Below are 17,610 nucleotides of genomic sequence, written 5' to 3' on the forward strand. Positions count from 1 at the left end.
TCCTACGATTTGTATGATGTGCAGGAAACACTTTGTATGGCAGCCTATTTATGTTCTGAAGGCTCGTCTACCAAAAGAAGACTCTTGAAGCTAATTGGATAACTTTGTTTTTCCTATATCAATTATCTCTAGGATAGACGTTATGTCCCTTTAACTTTACATAATATGGCTATGACCTCTAATTAGCACAAACAAAAAACCCCAATGTTATAGGGAATGATGTGGACAAAATTTGGGAACTGAAATTAAGTGAAAAAGATTCAGGCCACAAATACCACAATTCTTTTAAAGGAAGAGCTAAAACACAAGCACTTTTAAGATTTAAATTAAAATCAGCAAAATACAAAAATATTTTAAAAGCACCTTTCTTTTCCCTGTAAGAACTTGCATATTATTGCTTTGACAAGGGAAGATAGCTAGAATGTGTATCTTCTTGCTTAAAAACAAATTTCCCTCTTGACTGGAAAGGCTAAGTAAAAAGAGAGGCTATCAGACAAAGCAAGCAACTCTCACATCCCTAACTCCACCTTATTTCTACATAGGTAGAAAACTCTTTTTGAATTAGGTGTGTACAACACACGTGTCCAGGTTTAACTGGCAGAGACAGTGAGAGTCCATGTGTGCTTGCCACAGGGGGAACAGAATGTCGGCTGTCCTGATAGGAGACATTGCTGATTTTGTACAACTACTTTATAATTTAGTCAAAAGTTTAAATGCTCCAATGATTAATTTTTGAAAATTAATGCAAATCTGTCCCCAGGACAATGCAACTGAACAAGAAGTAGACAATGGCAAGAGGTAGTTCTGCCAAGCTATGACAGAGGTCGACTCATTGTCAAAGAAAACACATACAATCTCAGTGGACGAGAAAGCAAGGTATAAACATTCAGCTTAAAACAAGTTTATTCCAGGCCATTTTCTAGCACAGTTGAGATTCCTTCAAAGAGGCGTGGCTGGAGAGACTGCCAGTCAACACGCAGGGTTGTGAGGTGCAAATACAGATGGCACTGTAGGAAGTCCCGGCAGCACCACGTCCTACACTCAGGACCAGGCCAGCGGACGTGGGGCCAGCACGCTTGTCTACGAAGGTGTCAAGCACATCAATCCAAACTTCGCCCTGACAGGCAAGAGTACGCTTGACACACGTTACAGTACCACTGCATACTGGAGGTACTGAACAGCCGCACGTCTGTCCGCAGCTGGACAGGGGCCGTGGGCCAGCAGCAAGTAGTAAGTCTACAGTCTCGGGAGAATTCTGTGTACGGTAGCATTTTATTTCTAATGTTTTAGTCTTTACTTTGTAAAATTTATTAAACCAGTTCAAATCAAAACTCAATGTGAAGAATATGAAATGGAAAAAGACAAAGCCATTTAAATAAATAATTTATTTATTCAAAATAATTTTACCTTATTCACAGTTTTAAGTTTAAAATAAAAAAAGGGGGGGGGGGCGGAGGTACCTATTCTTGATCAACTGTCATACAAACTGAAAGAAAAGCAGATCCCTTCAGAACATGCACTAAATATGGAGAAATGCACAACGGCTAGTCCTCAAAAAATCCTGCACTGAAGCTTAAAAAGGGCCGAGTTCGTTCTGTGCATTTAGAAGGAGACACTGTAGACACAGGAAGTCCCTGTAACCCACTTGAACGACTAAAATAATTTGGAATAAGTTCCCTTGACCAAAGTAACATTTATCCAAAATACTTGTATCTTAAACTCATATAGCTTAACATACTTCAAAAATATTGGAAAGTGTAATTGCATCACAGCAAGTGTATTTATATTGAGGCACCACACACTTCTCAAAGAAATCAACACTGGGCGCTTCGGTCTGATGCGATTTCAGCACTTTCAATGAAGCCAAAGACTCGGACCATGATTTGTCTGTCGTGAGAAATCAGACGGCTGCATTCCCACCACTGGGCCTGTTGCTGTAAGGGGGCATTTCCCATATATTTAATTAGACGAAACACCGAATGGACAAACTAGCCCCGGTGCTGAAGGCACTGACAGCATCTCTGCGGACGCGGCCCTGGCGTGAGTCATGGCACAGCGCTGCCACCGCCGGGGGCGAGCTCGTCCAGCAGGTGGATGAGAAGGTCGATTCTTTCCGAAAGAGCTGCGTTTTTGTTAGCTGTCGCTCTCAAAAGCTGGGAGTAAATCCGCTTGTTGGTTGTGAGGGCTACATCTTCTTCATTGTTATTGCTTAGTTAAAAAAAAAAAAACAGAAAAAAAGAAGTGACATGAACGGTGATGCCCACCACCAGTTCCAAAAGAGATTCAAACACGAAACAGTCACAGCCCCACCGTCACTTCTCACCGGGAAGCCAAGGTCCTATTCCACACCTGCTTGCTAATCTATGGCTTGGGAGTTTAGACATTTATTTCAACACATCAATTAAAACCCACGCTCATTCTTACAAACACTGGCGTGCTGACTGCATACTGGCAAGTGCTCCTGGCAGTGAACGTGACAGACCCACGGACCCTGCATTCTGCTGGGGTAGGAGCTGGGGGGAGACGAGTGTCGGCTGACACGCTGAAGAAAGCACGGTGGCGACGGGCTGGGCATGGGGGCGCGCCCCGCTGCTTCCTCCGCGCTCCATGCGCAGCCTGAGGGTCCTGTGTGAGCCAGCACTGCTCACACAGCTGCGGGGATGCCCCCTAGAGACGTGAAGCAGACTCCTGACTCAGGACTACCGCACCTCAACGCATCTGAAATTCGGTGCCACTTCTGTGCGAAGAATGCTTCTCACGTGGAAGGTTCTAGACAGTACTCCATTTAACAACTGTTTTAACAAAAACTTAAGTTTGTCGTTTGTTCTGAAAACATTTTCCCATAAAACAGATCAGTGGAATGTATTCACATTACTACTGAAAGACACAGCAGTTCATTTCTAGCACCTTTCTAAAAAAAACGAGTCCTCTGGTCTCACATGGCAGGTAAAGTGACAGCTGTGTGCCTCCTGAGAGTGTGCACGTTCACAGCTGAGCCACATGCTCGCCCTGTCCCCTCAGAGGGCAAGGACCAGTGTTCTTATTGAATAGCTGTACAAACTGAGGCCCAGGAGGGTCAGCAATTTGGATGGAGGTCAAAGCACTATGTCTTCTGACTTTGAATGCCATGTTCTTTCCACTCACCAGCGTACCGAATCTCTGCCTTTCCTGAGTGCCTGTCGGCCTGGCCTGCCGGAGAGCAGACGGCTCTCTCGAACCGCCCTTTTGCCCTCGTCACGGCTCAGTTGGTAAGAACCGCCTCCTCCTCTTTCACGGCTCCACTCATTCCCCAGCAGGACCCCTCTGCCATCCTGTGGCTGGCCTGGCTGCAGGCCCAGGCTGGCGCCGACGTGGGCCCGCTCACACCACTTCCTCCTCTCCCTCTCATTCCTATTTCTTTTATCAGGCAGATCGCCCCATCTCTTCCCCTCAACACCACCAGGGCATGGCAAGTGACAGTTCAAAATATGTTCACTGTCTGCAGTGTGGGCCTAAGATGGCTCCACGTTTCATGTTTTTTTTGGAGGGAGGTGTGGAGGGGGTTGACATTCCTGAAACCTCTGATAACCTTGTAAGAAATTTAAACTCCTATCTAACAGAAATCAAGGCAACAGCGCTTAACAATTATTAGCGGTGTTCTAAATAGGAATTCCTCTCCATGGACAATGATACCACATTTTAGTCAAATGCCTAAAGGTAACTCATGGCTGCTGGGATCATAAATTTAAAACCCTCTGAAGTGTTCTGATCATAATTCTGAATCTTAAATCTTCATCTTCCAATCTCTACAAATATCTCCTCCCTTAATCCACTCTCATCAATTCATTGAACCAAGCACTATACTCAGAAGGGTCCCATTGTTTTATATGCTTATCTTTTGTCCAAAGGCAACTACCTTCCATTCTACTTTCCTTTTTACTGACCTTTACGGAATATGAGATGTACACACCTGGCTGGAACAACCTATAAACCTGAAGGACCTGTTCTCTGCATTATGATCAAGGACTTCCCAAACCCTCCAAGATTACTTCCATTTTTATTCTTTTTCATTATATTAAACCCCAAAGCCATCAGAATGTCAAGAGGCTCCAATCTGCTAAAGCAGTGACTATTAAAATACGGTACAAGGGCAAACAAACTCTTAATCCAATAAGAAGAAACAACCGTTTCAAGCAGGCCACCACCAATGCAGATGTCATGAAGAGAAAGTGCTTGCATAATCTCAAACGGAAAACAAAAGTTGTTTTAAATTAAACGCATCCTAATTTTCTTAGATTGCACAGCAATCTTGGAGGATTCTAAGAAAATTAAGATAACATTTTAATTACTAAGCTCAGTTTATTCTATTTTTTTGGCCAGGGATGGGAGGGGGAGAAACATAGTCAAAACAAAACGGAAGCATATTCATATTTCTTTTGAAGTCTAGTTTTGATTTCCCTTTACTCCAAAAGGAAATGTTCACTAATACATGGAGAAATCGCTGGGCCAGCGCCCAGGATGTCTTTATTTTTGATACAATTACACATGCTTTCATCAGTGGACATGAGACAAAGGCCCTGACCTGGTAACCAAGATTTCTCTATGTTTTGAAACCTGTCAACGTACCAATCAGATTAACACAAGTATCACATTTAATAAGTTTTTTACTAAAAAACCCTGAAAAATTAACACCAATTAGCTAAATAGGGCTTTATGCATCATGCATGAAAACTTTAGATTAGAATTTTTTTCAACAGGAATATTAAAAACCTGAATAAACAGAAGGTTACAGGACCCACCACTAAAATAAAAATTACCTAGGTCATATATATGACTGTTACGATTATAAAAGCAAGTGTAAGACTGAACTATTTGCCTGTTAGCCAATTATTCAAACCACCGATCTGTGAAAATCAATGAATCACTGTGTTTCTCACATATCGTATTTATATTTGTGGAGACCAATAAAATTTAAAAAGCATTTACCCACTGCTGTTAAACAGGAAAAGCCATGAATTTTTCAACTGTGTGTGTGCACACGCACTGTCTCCCTTGGCTTCTTCAGAAGACGTGGACCTGCTAACACACCAACCACCCGGCTCTGTACCAGGGAGAGCAGGACACACAGCACCGAGCAGACACAAACGACCAATAAAGGGCCGATGAGATGGCAGCACTGACCTGTCATATTTACCCTTAGGAAGCACCATTTCCTTGTGTCTCTAATTTCAGTCTGTAGGAGGCCACCTGGGGAAGATTCTGGACTACCCACTTAAGACAGGAAAGAACACAGCCTATCCTTCCACAGGCTCAGTATGGATTACCTGCCTGCCTTCGACAAGTAAGGTGCTAGGAGAGAAATTTCCACAAATAACAATTTGACTTACCTTGTTTTCTTCTTAGTTGAAGACAGCAGTTTGATGGACTGAAGGAGAAGGAATGACAACCGGGATTCAAATATACTGAGGAGTTTGACCACCTCTTCTCGATTCAGACTAGAAGAATCGGCAGCGGGGGTGGTCTCATCACTCTGAGGCTGAAACAGCAAAATTATTTTATCACCTGAGTTCCCCGACAACTGCAGTTCATACTGAAGTGATGGAAGTGAGTTCATTAATCCAATAAGCTTTAAACCAACAACAAACAGCCAGCAAACCCAAGATCACTTTTTTTCAGGGTCAGCCCTGCTGGCGGTGGTGGCGGCTTTGATGAGGCCACCTCTTCCTTCTTCCTCCTGAGATCATTTTAATAAACTAAAACACAAAATAAAGGTGTCTCACACTTACAAAGAAATAATTCCTGAATAAAGATCTCCTTTCTAATATCAGACGCTAAAGTAGCAAGATGGAAAGGGGTACTTTACAGGGTTTGACAACCCGGGGCCAGAAAAGGAGTGGCTGGTATACCTTGGGGATTGAGGGAAGCTTTCAGCAACAGCGGAAGGCAGCACGAATGCTGGAATGCCCAGCAAACTATTCTAGTGTAGAAAGGCCTTCCCGACCAAGGAGCCTGCTCAGCCCACTCACAGCTCACCTGCTCCCAGCAGTTTAGTAGAAATGATAAAAGAGGACACAGGCCTTTTCTTTCTCAGACACACACACACAGTCACACACACACACAGACATAAACACATACACACACACACATACTCAGACACACAGTCACACACACACAGCCACACACACACACACACAGCATGCACATACAGTCACACACACACAGACATACACACACACTCACACTTGCAAAGTAAAACTTAACAGGGACTATACTCCCAGTGCCTTACTAATGAAGATTTATATGTTTAAAGAAAAAGACTTAGAATATAAACGATACACTTGCAAATTAAAAGTTAATAATTCCAAGAAAATACATCACTGCTGTTTTCACACAGAGCAGACACATGTATGTATGTTTGTAAGTAATACATACACATACACCCACGCGCTCCATATGCCACTATGTCCATTCACCGTTTAGTGTAAGACACATAACAAAGGTAATTATCTTCTCCATTTACCTGGGCCAATTCCTCCACAAGCTCCTTTCTGATGAGCTGGAATGCATGCTTGGTTCTCACCATTATATCAAGGGCCCCAGAGAGTGTTTTTAATTTTCCAACATTGCTATTCTGACCTAGAGGGTTAAAGAAAACATGATCATTCCTTTAAATATAAATCTAGAAACCCATCCAATGTCAATGTACTAATGAACAATTCTGATTTTCAAGCGCTGGAAAGGTAGCCATGAGAATCCCACCAAATCTAAATGCAACTTTTGTGTAATTATCCCTAGAGAAAAATATTGTCTAGACAAAGCAATCAATAATAACTGTTTCCCTGCCTCACAGTGTTCTGTCAGGTGAGAACACAACCCATTCTGAGTAAGAGCCAGCCAGTGGTTAAGGGGACCAGCCAGGACGAGCACGAAGGCCGCTCTACCACAGCAGCCACAGGAGGCTGGTCAAGAGTCCGAAGCACTTCGTGTCAGCTGTCCTAACTGAAGAACATCTGTATCAACTTCCTGTTCAAAGTGCGAGGGCAGGCTAGCTGAGCCAGGTTTCATTTGATTCTAGGACCTGAGTAAAATTTCTATAGCTGTCAGGCAGCACATAGCACCTCTGCTCTGAGCTCTGGGAGCTTACGCGGGGAGGAGGGATGGGATGGGGGGGGGCGTGTGCCGTGCATGCGGTGGGTGTGCACAGTGGTGTGTGGCAGGGACTTAACCTGTTCAGTCTGACTTGGAATATCCTGTCTGATAAGTCTTTGTTGACCTGGGGGACCCTGGGCCACACCGGCTAGCCTAATAATTGATTTATTGTGGGGGCTTTGGGCCCCACGACCTCCAGAGAAGCTGGACAGAGACAAAGGTCAGCCATGTGGGTGTCCCAATAAAATCTCTGGACACTAAGGCTTGGGTGAGCTTCCTTCCCTGTGGAAAGTGCTCCGTGCACACTGTCACTTATCACCGCTGGGGGCAAACGGCGCTGTCTGACTCCCTGCCAGCTTCTCGAGAACCTTCATGTTCAGAACTCTCCTGGGCTGTGCCCCGGGAGCCTCCTTCTTGGCTGGTTTTCTTTCTCTGTCAAATGTAACCATGAGTGTCACCCTTCAGTGAGCTCTGCTGAGTCCTTCCAGTCTCCTGTAAAACCTGAGGGTGATTTTGGGACCCCCAGACGTGTAGTTGGTGTGAGACATAAAGTAGTCTTGGGGACCCTCCAACCCTTCAGATGGGAATAACTGCTGCCTTCTTCCTTTACGGTATAAACCACCTATTATCTTAAAAATCAATAGTTATCTGTGATTTCACTGTAGATCTTGGCATCTGGAAAGCAAGCTGTTGATTATGTATGGAAATACTACTGGGGCAGGGGGCAGATAATAAAGACATTAGGAGCTAAATTTGAGTCATGTTGTACTAGAGAAAAAAGTGCTGGGTACAATGAGATAGAATAACAGGTGCTGGAAACCAGGCGTTGATTAACCTGGCTTATAAAACCCACAAATCTAGCTAACAAAACCCACCAAATGTTTACATCACTTTTCCCAGGTACTCATAGTATTAAATGTTTTTAAAAAGAGAATTAATCAAACATACTTAACCATCTTAGTAAATTTGTTCCCTGTATTTCTTTTTTATACAAATGATGCCTGCTCATTCCAAGAAATTCAAACATGGCAGAAAAATCAAAGATGGAAATGAAAAAAGACCACCCCAAAACTACCCCCAGAAAGAGCTACTGTTCATCCCAGGGACTACCCCACACACCCAGCCAGGTGTTACTACATACTGGCAAAAACTTAACAAGAATGCTTTTAGTGAAAAGCATTTAAAAACCTGTTCTGAATAGGAAATCCATTCTCACAATGTGTAAAGTTCAACTCGGTACATGGTGAAAGCCCCCCAGAACCCTCCCCAGAGGCAGCAATGTTATTGGTTTCCTATGCACCCTCCCAGGAATATTGAGCAAAGTGTCACATATATGTCACATATTACCTTTATTTTAGTTTTATAGAAGAAAACAAACGAAACGAAATCAAATGAATTGCAGTACTCCAACTACTATTTGTTTCTTCCACACAAGAGGCATTTCTCACAAGAGCCCCCTGCAGAAGGGGAGCAGGCACATGAGCGAGGCGAGACTTGGGGAGACATTCCGGGATGCAGACGCCCTACTTCCTGCCGTGGAGACACTAAAGCAGCCTCACTGCCTCCCACGCTGCCCTTCCTTTCACATCCCTCCCAGATACCTCATTCAAGATCTGCCTGTTCTAGAACCCCAGTCCACAGGGGCCAGTATCGGCTGCACGCTTAAAGGGATCCATGGGACCACGACTCCTTTACCACTGCCTCTCTACTCCCAAGCTGTCTGTGAGGATTTAAATCTTTGTCTAGAGGGCGGCCGGTTAGCTCAGGTGGTTAGAGCACAGGCTCATAACACCAAGGTTGCTGGTGCGATTCCCACATGGGCCAAGGAGCTGAGCCCTCCACAACTAGATTGAAACAACTACTTGAGTTGGAGCTGATGGGTCCTGGAAAAACACACTGTTCCCCAATAGAAATTTCTTTAAAAATCAATCAATCAATCTTTGTCTAAATGAGGTGTTACAATTTTTGTTTTCAAATAAGAGATCATAGGCTATATTTCAATATGTCTAGTCATTGAACATAATCTAATCCATTTCTCTAAGTTTTAAGAAGACCTCAAAAACTGTAGCGACTTCTCCTGGTCCCTAACAAAGTCACTGACGCAGGGCAAACAAGCAAACAGGATTACTGACAGCTGAGACAGAGCCATGGGCCAGCCTCACTCTACAGCAATCCCGCACCAGGCCACACACACACACCTGAGCAGCGCAAAACGAGACTTACTGGTCATCTGGAATTCTGCAAACGCTACTCGTTCTAGCTGTACTCTCAGCAGTTCACAGGGAGCGTCTTTCAGGAGCTGGAAAAGCTTCACAGCTTTGCTGTAATGCAGGTCGGCGAGCACCCGGTGCTGTTTCCTGAGATGTTCGTCGCCCACCTGGAACAGGAGGTAAAGAATACACAACTCCTGAGGCCAGGGTTTCCCAGCGGCAGCCTCATCAAGTCTCTGCCCGCATCACTGAATGCTTCTGGGTGCTTGCAGTGTTCTGTAAGTCTTAGCGTTTTAGCTTTTACATTCAGATCTGGAATCCACGTTCAGTTAACACGGTATCTGGCGTGAGACAGGAGTCAAGCCCCATCCTGCATACGGGTACCCAGCAGCCCCAGCGCCATCTGCTGGAAAGACAGCGCTCCTCCCACTGAACCGTCTTGGAACTCTGAGGCTTGCTTTTGCTTGAGGGTGTCAGGTCAACTGGACAGACTAGAATTTTCGTTGGGGGCCTCCTACAGGCAAGGCCAGCTCAAGGTGGAAAGAAGCCCCCTCTCACCCTCCACCCCTCGATTAAACTGGACCTCAAAGGATAAGGGCAACCTGGAAGTAAACCCATGCCCCAAGAGCCTGCAAGACACGTCGTCTTGGTACTGAGCTGAGAAAGGGAAAACAACAAAACGAACAGAAAACATCCCTGAGACACTGTAAGCACAAGACTCCTGGCAGAAGCAAGGCAACGTCTCTGCAGGCAGGCAGCTTCGACCTAGGCCTCAGATTATTCTTAGAAATAAATGCATCTGAGCACCAGGCCTCATGTATAAATAAGACTGTTTATAGCCGATTTTTTTCTAACAGCCTCAAAATGAACAACCCAGAAGTTCACTCATCATAGACTGGATAAGTCAACTGTGATGTATTCATGTAATGAACACCAGTGAACTGAGAAAATGAACAGTTACAAGCAGCAACCTGGAAGAATCTTGAAAACATGATGCCAAGGAAAGGCAGTAAGCCACAGAAGAGCACATACAGTATGATTCGTCCTAGGATGTTCACAGCAGGTAAAATGTAAACATACTGTTTAAGTGGTGAAACACAGAAAGGTATAAATACAATGGAGAACCCAGGACAGTGTTACTCCAGGTGGGTTTGCAGGAGACTCAGCAGGGAGGGGCCAGGTACACAGGGCTGTCTTTCTGTTATCCTTTAAACGGTACACATGCATCACATACACTTTTCATGTGCTTTTTATATATGAGGTGTGATCAAAAGATACAGTGAATATTTAAATTTAAATAAAAAATATTTATTACAGTGAAAGACACATTGCCATTAATTCCCCTCAAAATATTCCCTCACTTCGAACACACTTATCCCATCATTCTTGCCACTTTCTGAAGCCGTTCTGGAAGTCCTCTTTTTTGAGAATATTCATCCTTCATCATGACAAGGCTCCATGTCACACATCACTTCTGGTATGGCAATTACTGTCAAAAAAAAACATTACGGTGTGTCTTCATCCACCTTATTCACCGGATCTGACACCGTGTAACTTCTGGCTCTTCCCCAAAGTCAAAATGACCACGAAAGGAAAATGTTTTGAATCGATTGAGGACATTCAGACAGTCAGGACAGCACAACTAAAGACACGCAGGAAAGGACTTCAAAACAGCTTCAGAAAGTGGCAGGAATGATGGGATAAGCGTGTTCAAAGTGAGGGGCAGTATTTTGAGGGGGATTAATGGCAATGTGTTTTTTACTGTAATAAATTTTTTTTATTTAAACATTCACTGTAGTTTTTGATCATACCTCCTATATGCTCTATTTCACAATAAAAAGTTTAAACAATGGGAGGTGAGTACTTCAAAATTTACACAAAACCATTCCTATAAAGCCTAATGACAATTTAAAAGATCAAAATAATACACTCAGGCAAATATATAATTTGCAAACTAAGACCCTATCAATTATAGTAGAGAAAAATACATGGCATAAGCAACAGGGGAATAATGTGACACTCCCAGTTTTTCTAAAGTATCTAATAGAGTAGATGGCATTTAAAAGTATGTTGAAATGTAGACAAGCACCCAGAACACCTTTAAATGGACTCAGCATTGCACCTACATGGGAATGGCATACCTGATTCCTCAGACAACTGTGGTACATGGACGCCAGCCTGTGATGGATGGTGGCAGCTCGATACTGGCAAAGAGGCTGTCGGGCAGACACCGAGTCCACGTCGCAGTGTTTCAGGGACTTCATCATAGCCTCACTGACTTCTTTTTCAATCTGTTCATTTTTGTTAAGGGGGAGGGGGAAAAAAAAAAAAGACAAGCCTATAAGCTTACATAAGCAGTTCAAAAACATTTAAATACCGCGCATCAAGGCAAAGCTGCTCAGTCACGTTAAGGGAATATGTCACGCTGCAGACTTCCTTCATAGCCCAGCACACATCATCACCTGCTCCTGTGCTTTTCTAGATAACGGAGCATAATCTTGCTGTAGCGTTGCCATAGTAAAGTAGGTAGTAGACAGCTCCCAATTCACCGAATCCCAGACAACGGGGTGTATGTCACGTGTTCCCAATGACCTCAGGGCTTTCAAATAGTAATCGACAGCCTGTGAGAGAGGAAAGACCCAATTCTGACTCAAGTTTCAACATATGCCCAAACCACAGTAAGATAAAACATACTTCAGTGTCACCCAGATGTTAATTTGGTTTGGGGAGAATTTACAAAAAAGACAATGTTAGGAGGAAAGAAAAAACGTAAATGAGTGAAACTACTTCCATGAGGTAAGTTACGTGAAGTGGGCTCACACCGCCCCCCACTTCCGTCTCGGTGCTTTCTGACTCACACTGATGAATGAGGGTGTCCTGTCTTCCTTTGTTTTTTCCCTTTCTAAATGAACATTATAGTTTATATAATAAGTAAACGAGCAAATATAATTTGACGAGTCTAAGGATAAAAATTTGCCAGATTTGACTATAAAAAGAAGCAACTCCTTCCACCCTTGGCCATCCCCGTTCTGAAATGCATGGTCACTATATTTAAGCAAATCAAACCACACTTAATTCCATCACCCAGCAATAACTTCCACATTTCTTGAGTGTACTTATCCACTCTTTCTTCTGTGTATATGTAAACTTGGAAAAAAGAAAAACAAAAACAAGGTCTCTTACTTTAAAATTTGCCATGCCCTGAACATCTTCACCAAAGTAAATGTATACAGCTTTGAAGTACAGGTTTCCCCCGCTATCTGAAAGTGCAGCGTTCCTATGAAACCTTTCATAAGCCAGAATGGCGTAAATCGAAGAAGCAATTACCATTAATAAGGAAAAATTCTTGAGTGTCCCAAGACCCCAAATTCAATGCATGCACCTTTTTGTTTTTATTCACCATGATCCACCTAATTATGTCGTTTTATGCTACGTATTAACACTCTTCACAAGCGCTTAGGCTTTTCTGATACTTGAGGACATGTCTTGCTAACGAACACACAGAATAAACTGAGATAAAGCACAGATACTCAGACACGGTTCCAAGCTACAGCGGCTTGATGCTGAGATGCTGTGCGGTCCCTGGGAGGAGCTTGCACTGGCCACTGCATGCTGCAAAGCACATGCTAAGCGCTATTTTCGCTTTTCTTCGTAAAAGGGAAAATCCTCTTCAGAATTCCTTTGCTTAGCAAAAACAGGTACTGACGTAGGTTTTTTGTAAAAGCCAACTGGTCTTTTGTAGAAGTCAATTTTCAAAAAGTGGGGGACCCTGACTCAATGAAACTCATACTCCTGTTTTCTCGTGCCATTTCCACACTGGAAGGTACCACTTGCCAAAAACTATTTGGCAACTTGATAAATCAGAGACTCCCATTTTTAAATCCCATAACAATTTAAATTTTGAAAATGTTCTTACTTACTAACCATTTTACCTTTTTTACATGTATGAACTTTTTGTTCAAGGTTATCTGCTCTTTTTTCTATTGGGGCAGTTTATTTTCAATGATTCATAACTGTCCTTTACATTATCAAGGGTTTATTAACCTGTCATCTGTCATGTATGCTATAAATATTTTCCCTAGATTGTGGGGTTTTCTCAATTTCGATTTCTGTTGTACACTTAAACTTAATTTTTATACATTTAAATGTATCCATCTTTTGCTCTGATTTCTGCTGTGTTATGCTGGGCAAGTCCTTTCCCATCCCATCAAATGAACTTCTTCCTGTCTTTTCTTCTGGTACTTTCACAGTTTCACTTTTTCTTATACACCTTTAATCCACCTGGCATTTACCCTGGTTACACTAACACAATTCCCTGAATAATCATCTGTTCCCTACCAATTCAATATGTCATCTTCAATACTAAACACTTAGTACTCTCAGGCCAGTTTCCAAGTGCCTCAATAATCTGTCTAGTCCTGTGCATCACCCCAATTTTCATTATTTTAGTTCTATAATATTTAAGGAGAGCAATGGCAAAGGGAAAGGACAATGAGAAAGAGCGGACGAGGCCCAGCGTGTAACAGGCGCATCACCTTATTGTAGTACAAGCCTTCTTCAGGTGAAAATTCACGTTTAAACTCATCGCCCGCGCCACAGTGCGCCTGCGCGCAGATCCTCATGAGTCTTCCCGTGTTACACAGTAAAAGGGCAGCATTTGTAGCATCATCAATTGACTCAAAGTTGTGAATTCCTTTTTCAAAACAAGAAAAGCTTTTCTTCCACAACTGTTGCTCTGCAGTAGACACACTTTTGCTCACTTCATAAAAAAAAAAAAAATTGTGTAAGTAGGCATCAATCAGTCTTTTTTTTTTAAATTATTTTTTTACTTTTCATTTTTTATTATTATTAGTTTCAGGTGTACAAAACAAATAGTTATCCTTTTCACCCCTCACAAAGTGACAACCCCCCTCCCCCATCCAATGCTTCCCCACCCCCAATATACTTATCTATTACAATTCCATTGACTCCATTCCCACACTATACTCCACATCCCATGACTATATATGTATTAAATTATAGTTGACATATAATATTATTGAGCGGCAGCTTCAGATGTAGATGTACAGTGCAGTGGTCAGGCCTCTACACCGTCCATGAAGTGGTCTCCCTAACAAGACATGGGTCCACCTGGCCCCCTAAAAACTTTTACGACGTTACTAACTATACCTCCCAGACTTAGACAGTAGTCTCTTGATGCGGTAAGAGGGGGATGGAAGCGACAGGACGCCTAGTGGAGAGCCAGCCCGGGGAACCCGCTGCAGCACACTGCTCTCGTCCACCCCTGAATTATGGTGAGGCCCTAACCCTGACGGGGCTGTATCTGGAGACAGGGCCTTTAAAGAGGTAATTAAGGTTAAATGAGGTCAAAACGGGGGGGGGGGCAATCCAACACCAGGGACACCCACTGAGAAAAGAGCAGGCGAGGACACAGTGAGAAGGTGGACATCTGCAGGCCAAGGAGAAGCCTCAGAGAAACCTGACTGCTGGCACCTTGATCTTGGACTACCAGCTTCCAGATTCTGAGGAATAAATTTCCGCTGTGTAAGCCCCCCCGGTCTGTGGTTTTACATTACGGTAGCCAAGCGGACTGATCCAACACTCAAACACAGCCCCCTTCAACATTAACTGGCTGATGTGACTGCAAGCAAATAAAAACACCTGAGCAAAGCACTATTTCATACAGATTCAAAAGACGTGGTCCCAGAGTTTTAAGAGGCACAGTCTGTTTCATCTAATTCTCCTGGGTTTCTGACTACTACTTTTCATACTCCTTCACTGACTTCCTTCTCCAGAGGCACCTTAAAGGCACAGGTCCTTATATCTCAATAAAAAAGGCATATATTTAAAAAGAAAAGAATTTTTTTAAAAAGCACAGGTCCTCCCACTAGCAATGAACTCTTAGTTGAACTCATCCCTTATGTCAAGCACAAGTTCTAGATCAACAGGCACACAACAACTTACTCAGCTTACCTGCCATCCTCAGTTCTCTCTCAGCCCTTTTCCTTTCTCACACGCGTCCACCTGCACGTTCGTCCCTTCTCACAGCTTCAACTATCACCCCTCTGTGGATGGTTCCTAGCCTGTGTCTCAGAACCTGAGGAGCTCTAAGCACACATTTCTAACTGACTACTTAAACCAGACCTTTCACCCTGTGTCCACAGGTATTTCAAACTCAGCACAGGCACAGATGAATCCATCACCTCTGCCTCAATAACAATACCACTTGCTGCCACTCTAAACATCCACTGGACCCTACATCTCTGGCTCCTTCCTAATGCCACCTACTCAGTCTGGACAGCCCTCCCTTTCCATACTCGTATCTGCCCGCTGACATCCTACTTATCACGTACCAGTCTGCTCACACTACTTCCTTCCCTTCTAAGAACCCCCCAGTGTCAATCAATGTCTCCTTTCCCCACTCTTCTACTGTACTGCATTTACACTTACAGCATCTTTCACAGATCTATATTCACACTTGGCTTCTCGACTTGGAGAACTAAGTTGTAGCCATTACCTATCCAGCACAGAGCCTAGCACAGGCTGTTGTCCAATTCACTTCTGAACTGATCAGATGGAGGACACTGAATTGATGAATCTCAAGGGGAAATCAAGTTTTTCCCCTAATTTTATTTTTTTGGGAATTTAAGAATAAAAGATTTAACAGAGCACTCCTTTTATGACATAAAATCAAGTGCTTCAGTTCTTTGCATGAGCCATAGAAAATCAGCATGATTTTCTAATAGACTAGGTAATACAGAGAGGATGCCAAAGACATACTCACCCACTCTTTCACTCTGTAATGCAGCAGCCTGATTCATATAAAACACACCGATTTCATTTCTAACGTTACCCATTCTCTTCAGGACTTGCACATAGTGTTCTGGGTTATGGCTTTTTAAGCCACTAAATTGCAAGATTTCATGAGCAGCCTCATAACATTTACAACTCACTGACAGCTGACTTTCTAAGTCTGTAGACAAATCAGTTGCCCATGCAAATCCTTAAAAGAAAAAAAAAAAGAAACATCAGCACGAGTCATGTAAACCCTTCTTGTCTTGTATCTAAGGAATTTCATATTCTTGAAACAATAAATGCAATATAGTATAAACACACTAAAATCCAATCAATACAATTAAAAATTTTAAGTTTCAAAGTAAAGATCTCTTAGTTTATATAGAAAACTATAACTTCTTGGGACATTACTATATGAGTAAAAGAAATATTTTCCTGCCTAAAAATATCAAACAATCCCCATGACCTGGATTTTACCAGGTGTGCGTATATGATCTAGACCGAGAGTTGTCCAGCGATACAGGGTAAACCACTTTTTGTTTTTAATTAATGAAGACAGCTCTTGAAACAAAGCTCTGATTGCTACTGTTATGTACATCACAGTTTGCCAGTGTAAGTTTGACTCTCTGAAGAAGCTGCTAGATAAACTCTCAAAGACTTAAATATGCCATCTAGTGGGGACTGGAGCACACTGAGGTGCAGAGCTCAAAATCCAAGGGGAAACAGGGTAGCACTCCTGCTGAAAACACTCAAATCATCACTCTCACAAAGAAGTATTTTAAATGAAATTAATATGATGGGAGTGGTAAAAACACATGAAGGATTTTCTCGTCATGTCTATTAAAATGGGAAACTTAGAAGGGGAAAGGAGGAAGAGATAAGACAAAAAAAGAGAACTAATACACTTCCCCCAATGTGCTTCTCTAGACGTTAACTGTCCAAAACTTCTTGGGAGGTGGATATCAAGTGATATAAAGAACTTAAAGAGCATAATGAAACAACCGCAGGATACATTTACTGCCCTACCTGCAGTGCGCTTTCAACACTGTGTCAGCCAGGGACCCTGCTGCTGGGGACTACCTTCTCCTATTTCCCAGTTTTAATATCTGACAACCCCAAAAAGAGTGATCTATTCAGCAAGACAGCCATGACTAAGTTTAAGAAGTAATGATCTTGTTATCTGAGCCCCCAGGAATCATTCCAGATGTAATTCATCCACTTTTACCAACAGTTATTCCTTTTTAAAAGAAAATTATGGCTGGTTAGCTGACTACGAGGGTTACCTAGAAAAACGTCACGAAAAAGCAAGTGCAGAAAGTCAATATAGTTGTCTTTAGAGCTTATTTTATAGTCAGTTCTAGTTGTGTAATTAGTAATTATAAAGTATTTCAAAACCATTTTATATACAAATACACAGGGTCATGCTCAATATTAAAATTAAGAAGGAAATGAAACAAAACAGAGCAGTATCAGAATA

At 42.7% G+C, this 17,610-nt stretch overlaps 1 protein-coding gene across 4 annotated transcripts in view; it reads right to left on the reverse strand.

The window, feature by feature from the left end:
- Positions 1-1,385: 1,385 nt before the first annotated feature.
- EDRF1 (erythroid differentiation regulatory factor 1) overlaps positions 1,386-17,610 on the reverse strand; it is a 38,948-nt gene continuing 22,723 nt past the window's right edge. For all 4 annotated transcript variants that reach the window (XM_019654216.1, XM_019654215.1, XM_019654213.1 and 1 more), the window contains 8 exons: positions 16,123-16,341; positions 13,874-14,097; positions 11,801-11,959; positions 11,480-11,629; positions 9,352-9,505; positions 6,500-6,615; positions 5,367-5,515; positions 1,386-2,208 (listed from right to left, as the gene is read on the reverse strand). In XM_019654216.1, coding sequence (XP_019509761.1) covers positions 2,046-2,208; positions 5,367-5,515; positions 6,500-6,615; positions 9,352-9,505; positions 11,480-11,629; positions 11,801-11,959; positions 13,874-14,097; positions 16,123-16,341 — 1,334 coding nt within the window. In that variant the 3' untranslated portion in view covers positions 1,386-2,045. The remainder of the gene's footprint in view (positions 2,209-5,366; positions 5,516-6,499; positions 6,616-9,351; positions 9,506-11,479; positions 11,630-11,800; positions 11,960-13,873; positions 14,098-16,122; positions 16,342-17,610) is intronic.

Source organism: Hipposideros armiger, unplaced genomic scaffold (assembly GCF_001890085.2).
Source record: "Hipposideros armiger isolate ML-2016 unplaced genomic scaffold, ASM189008v1 scaffold_216, whole genome shotgun sequence".
In the NCBI taxonomy this organism is placed as follows: Eukaryota; Metazoa; Chordata; class Mammalia; order Chiroptera; family Hipposideridae; genus Hipposideros; species Hipposideros armiger.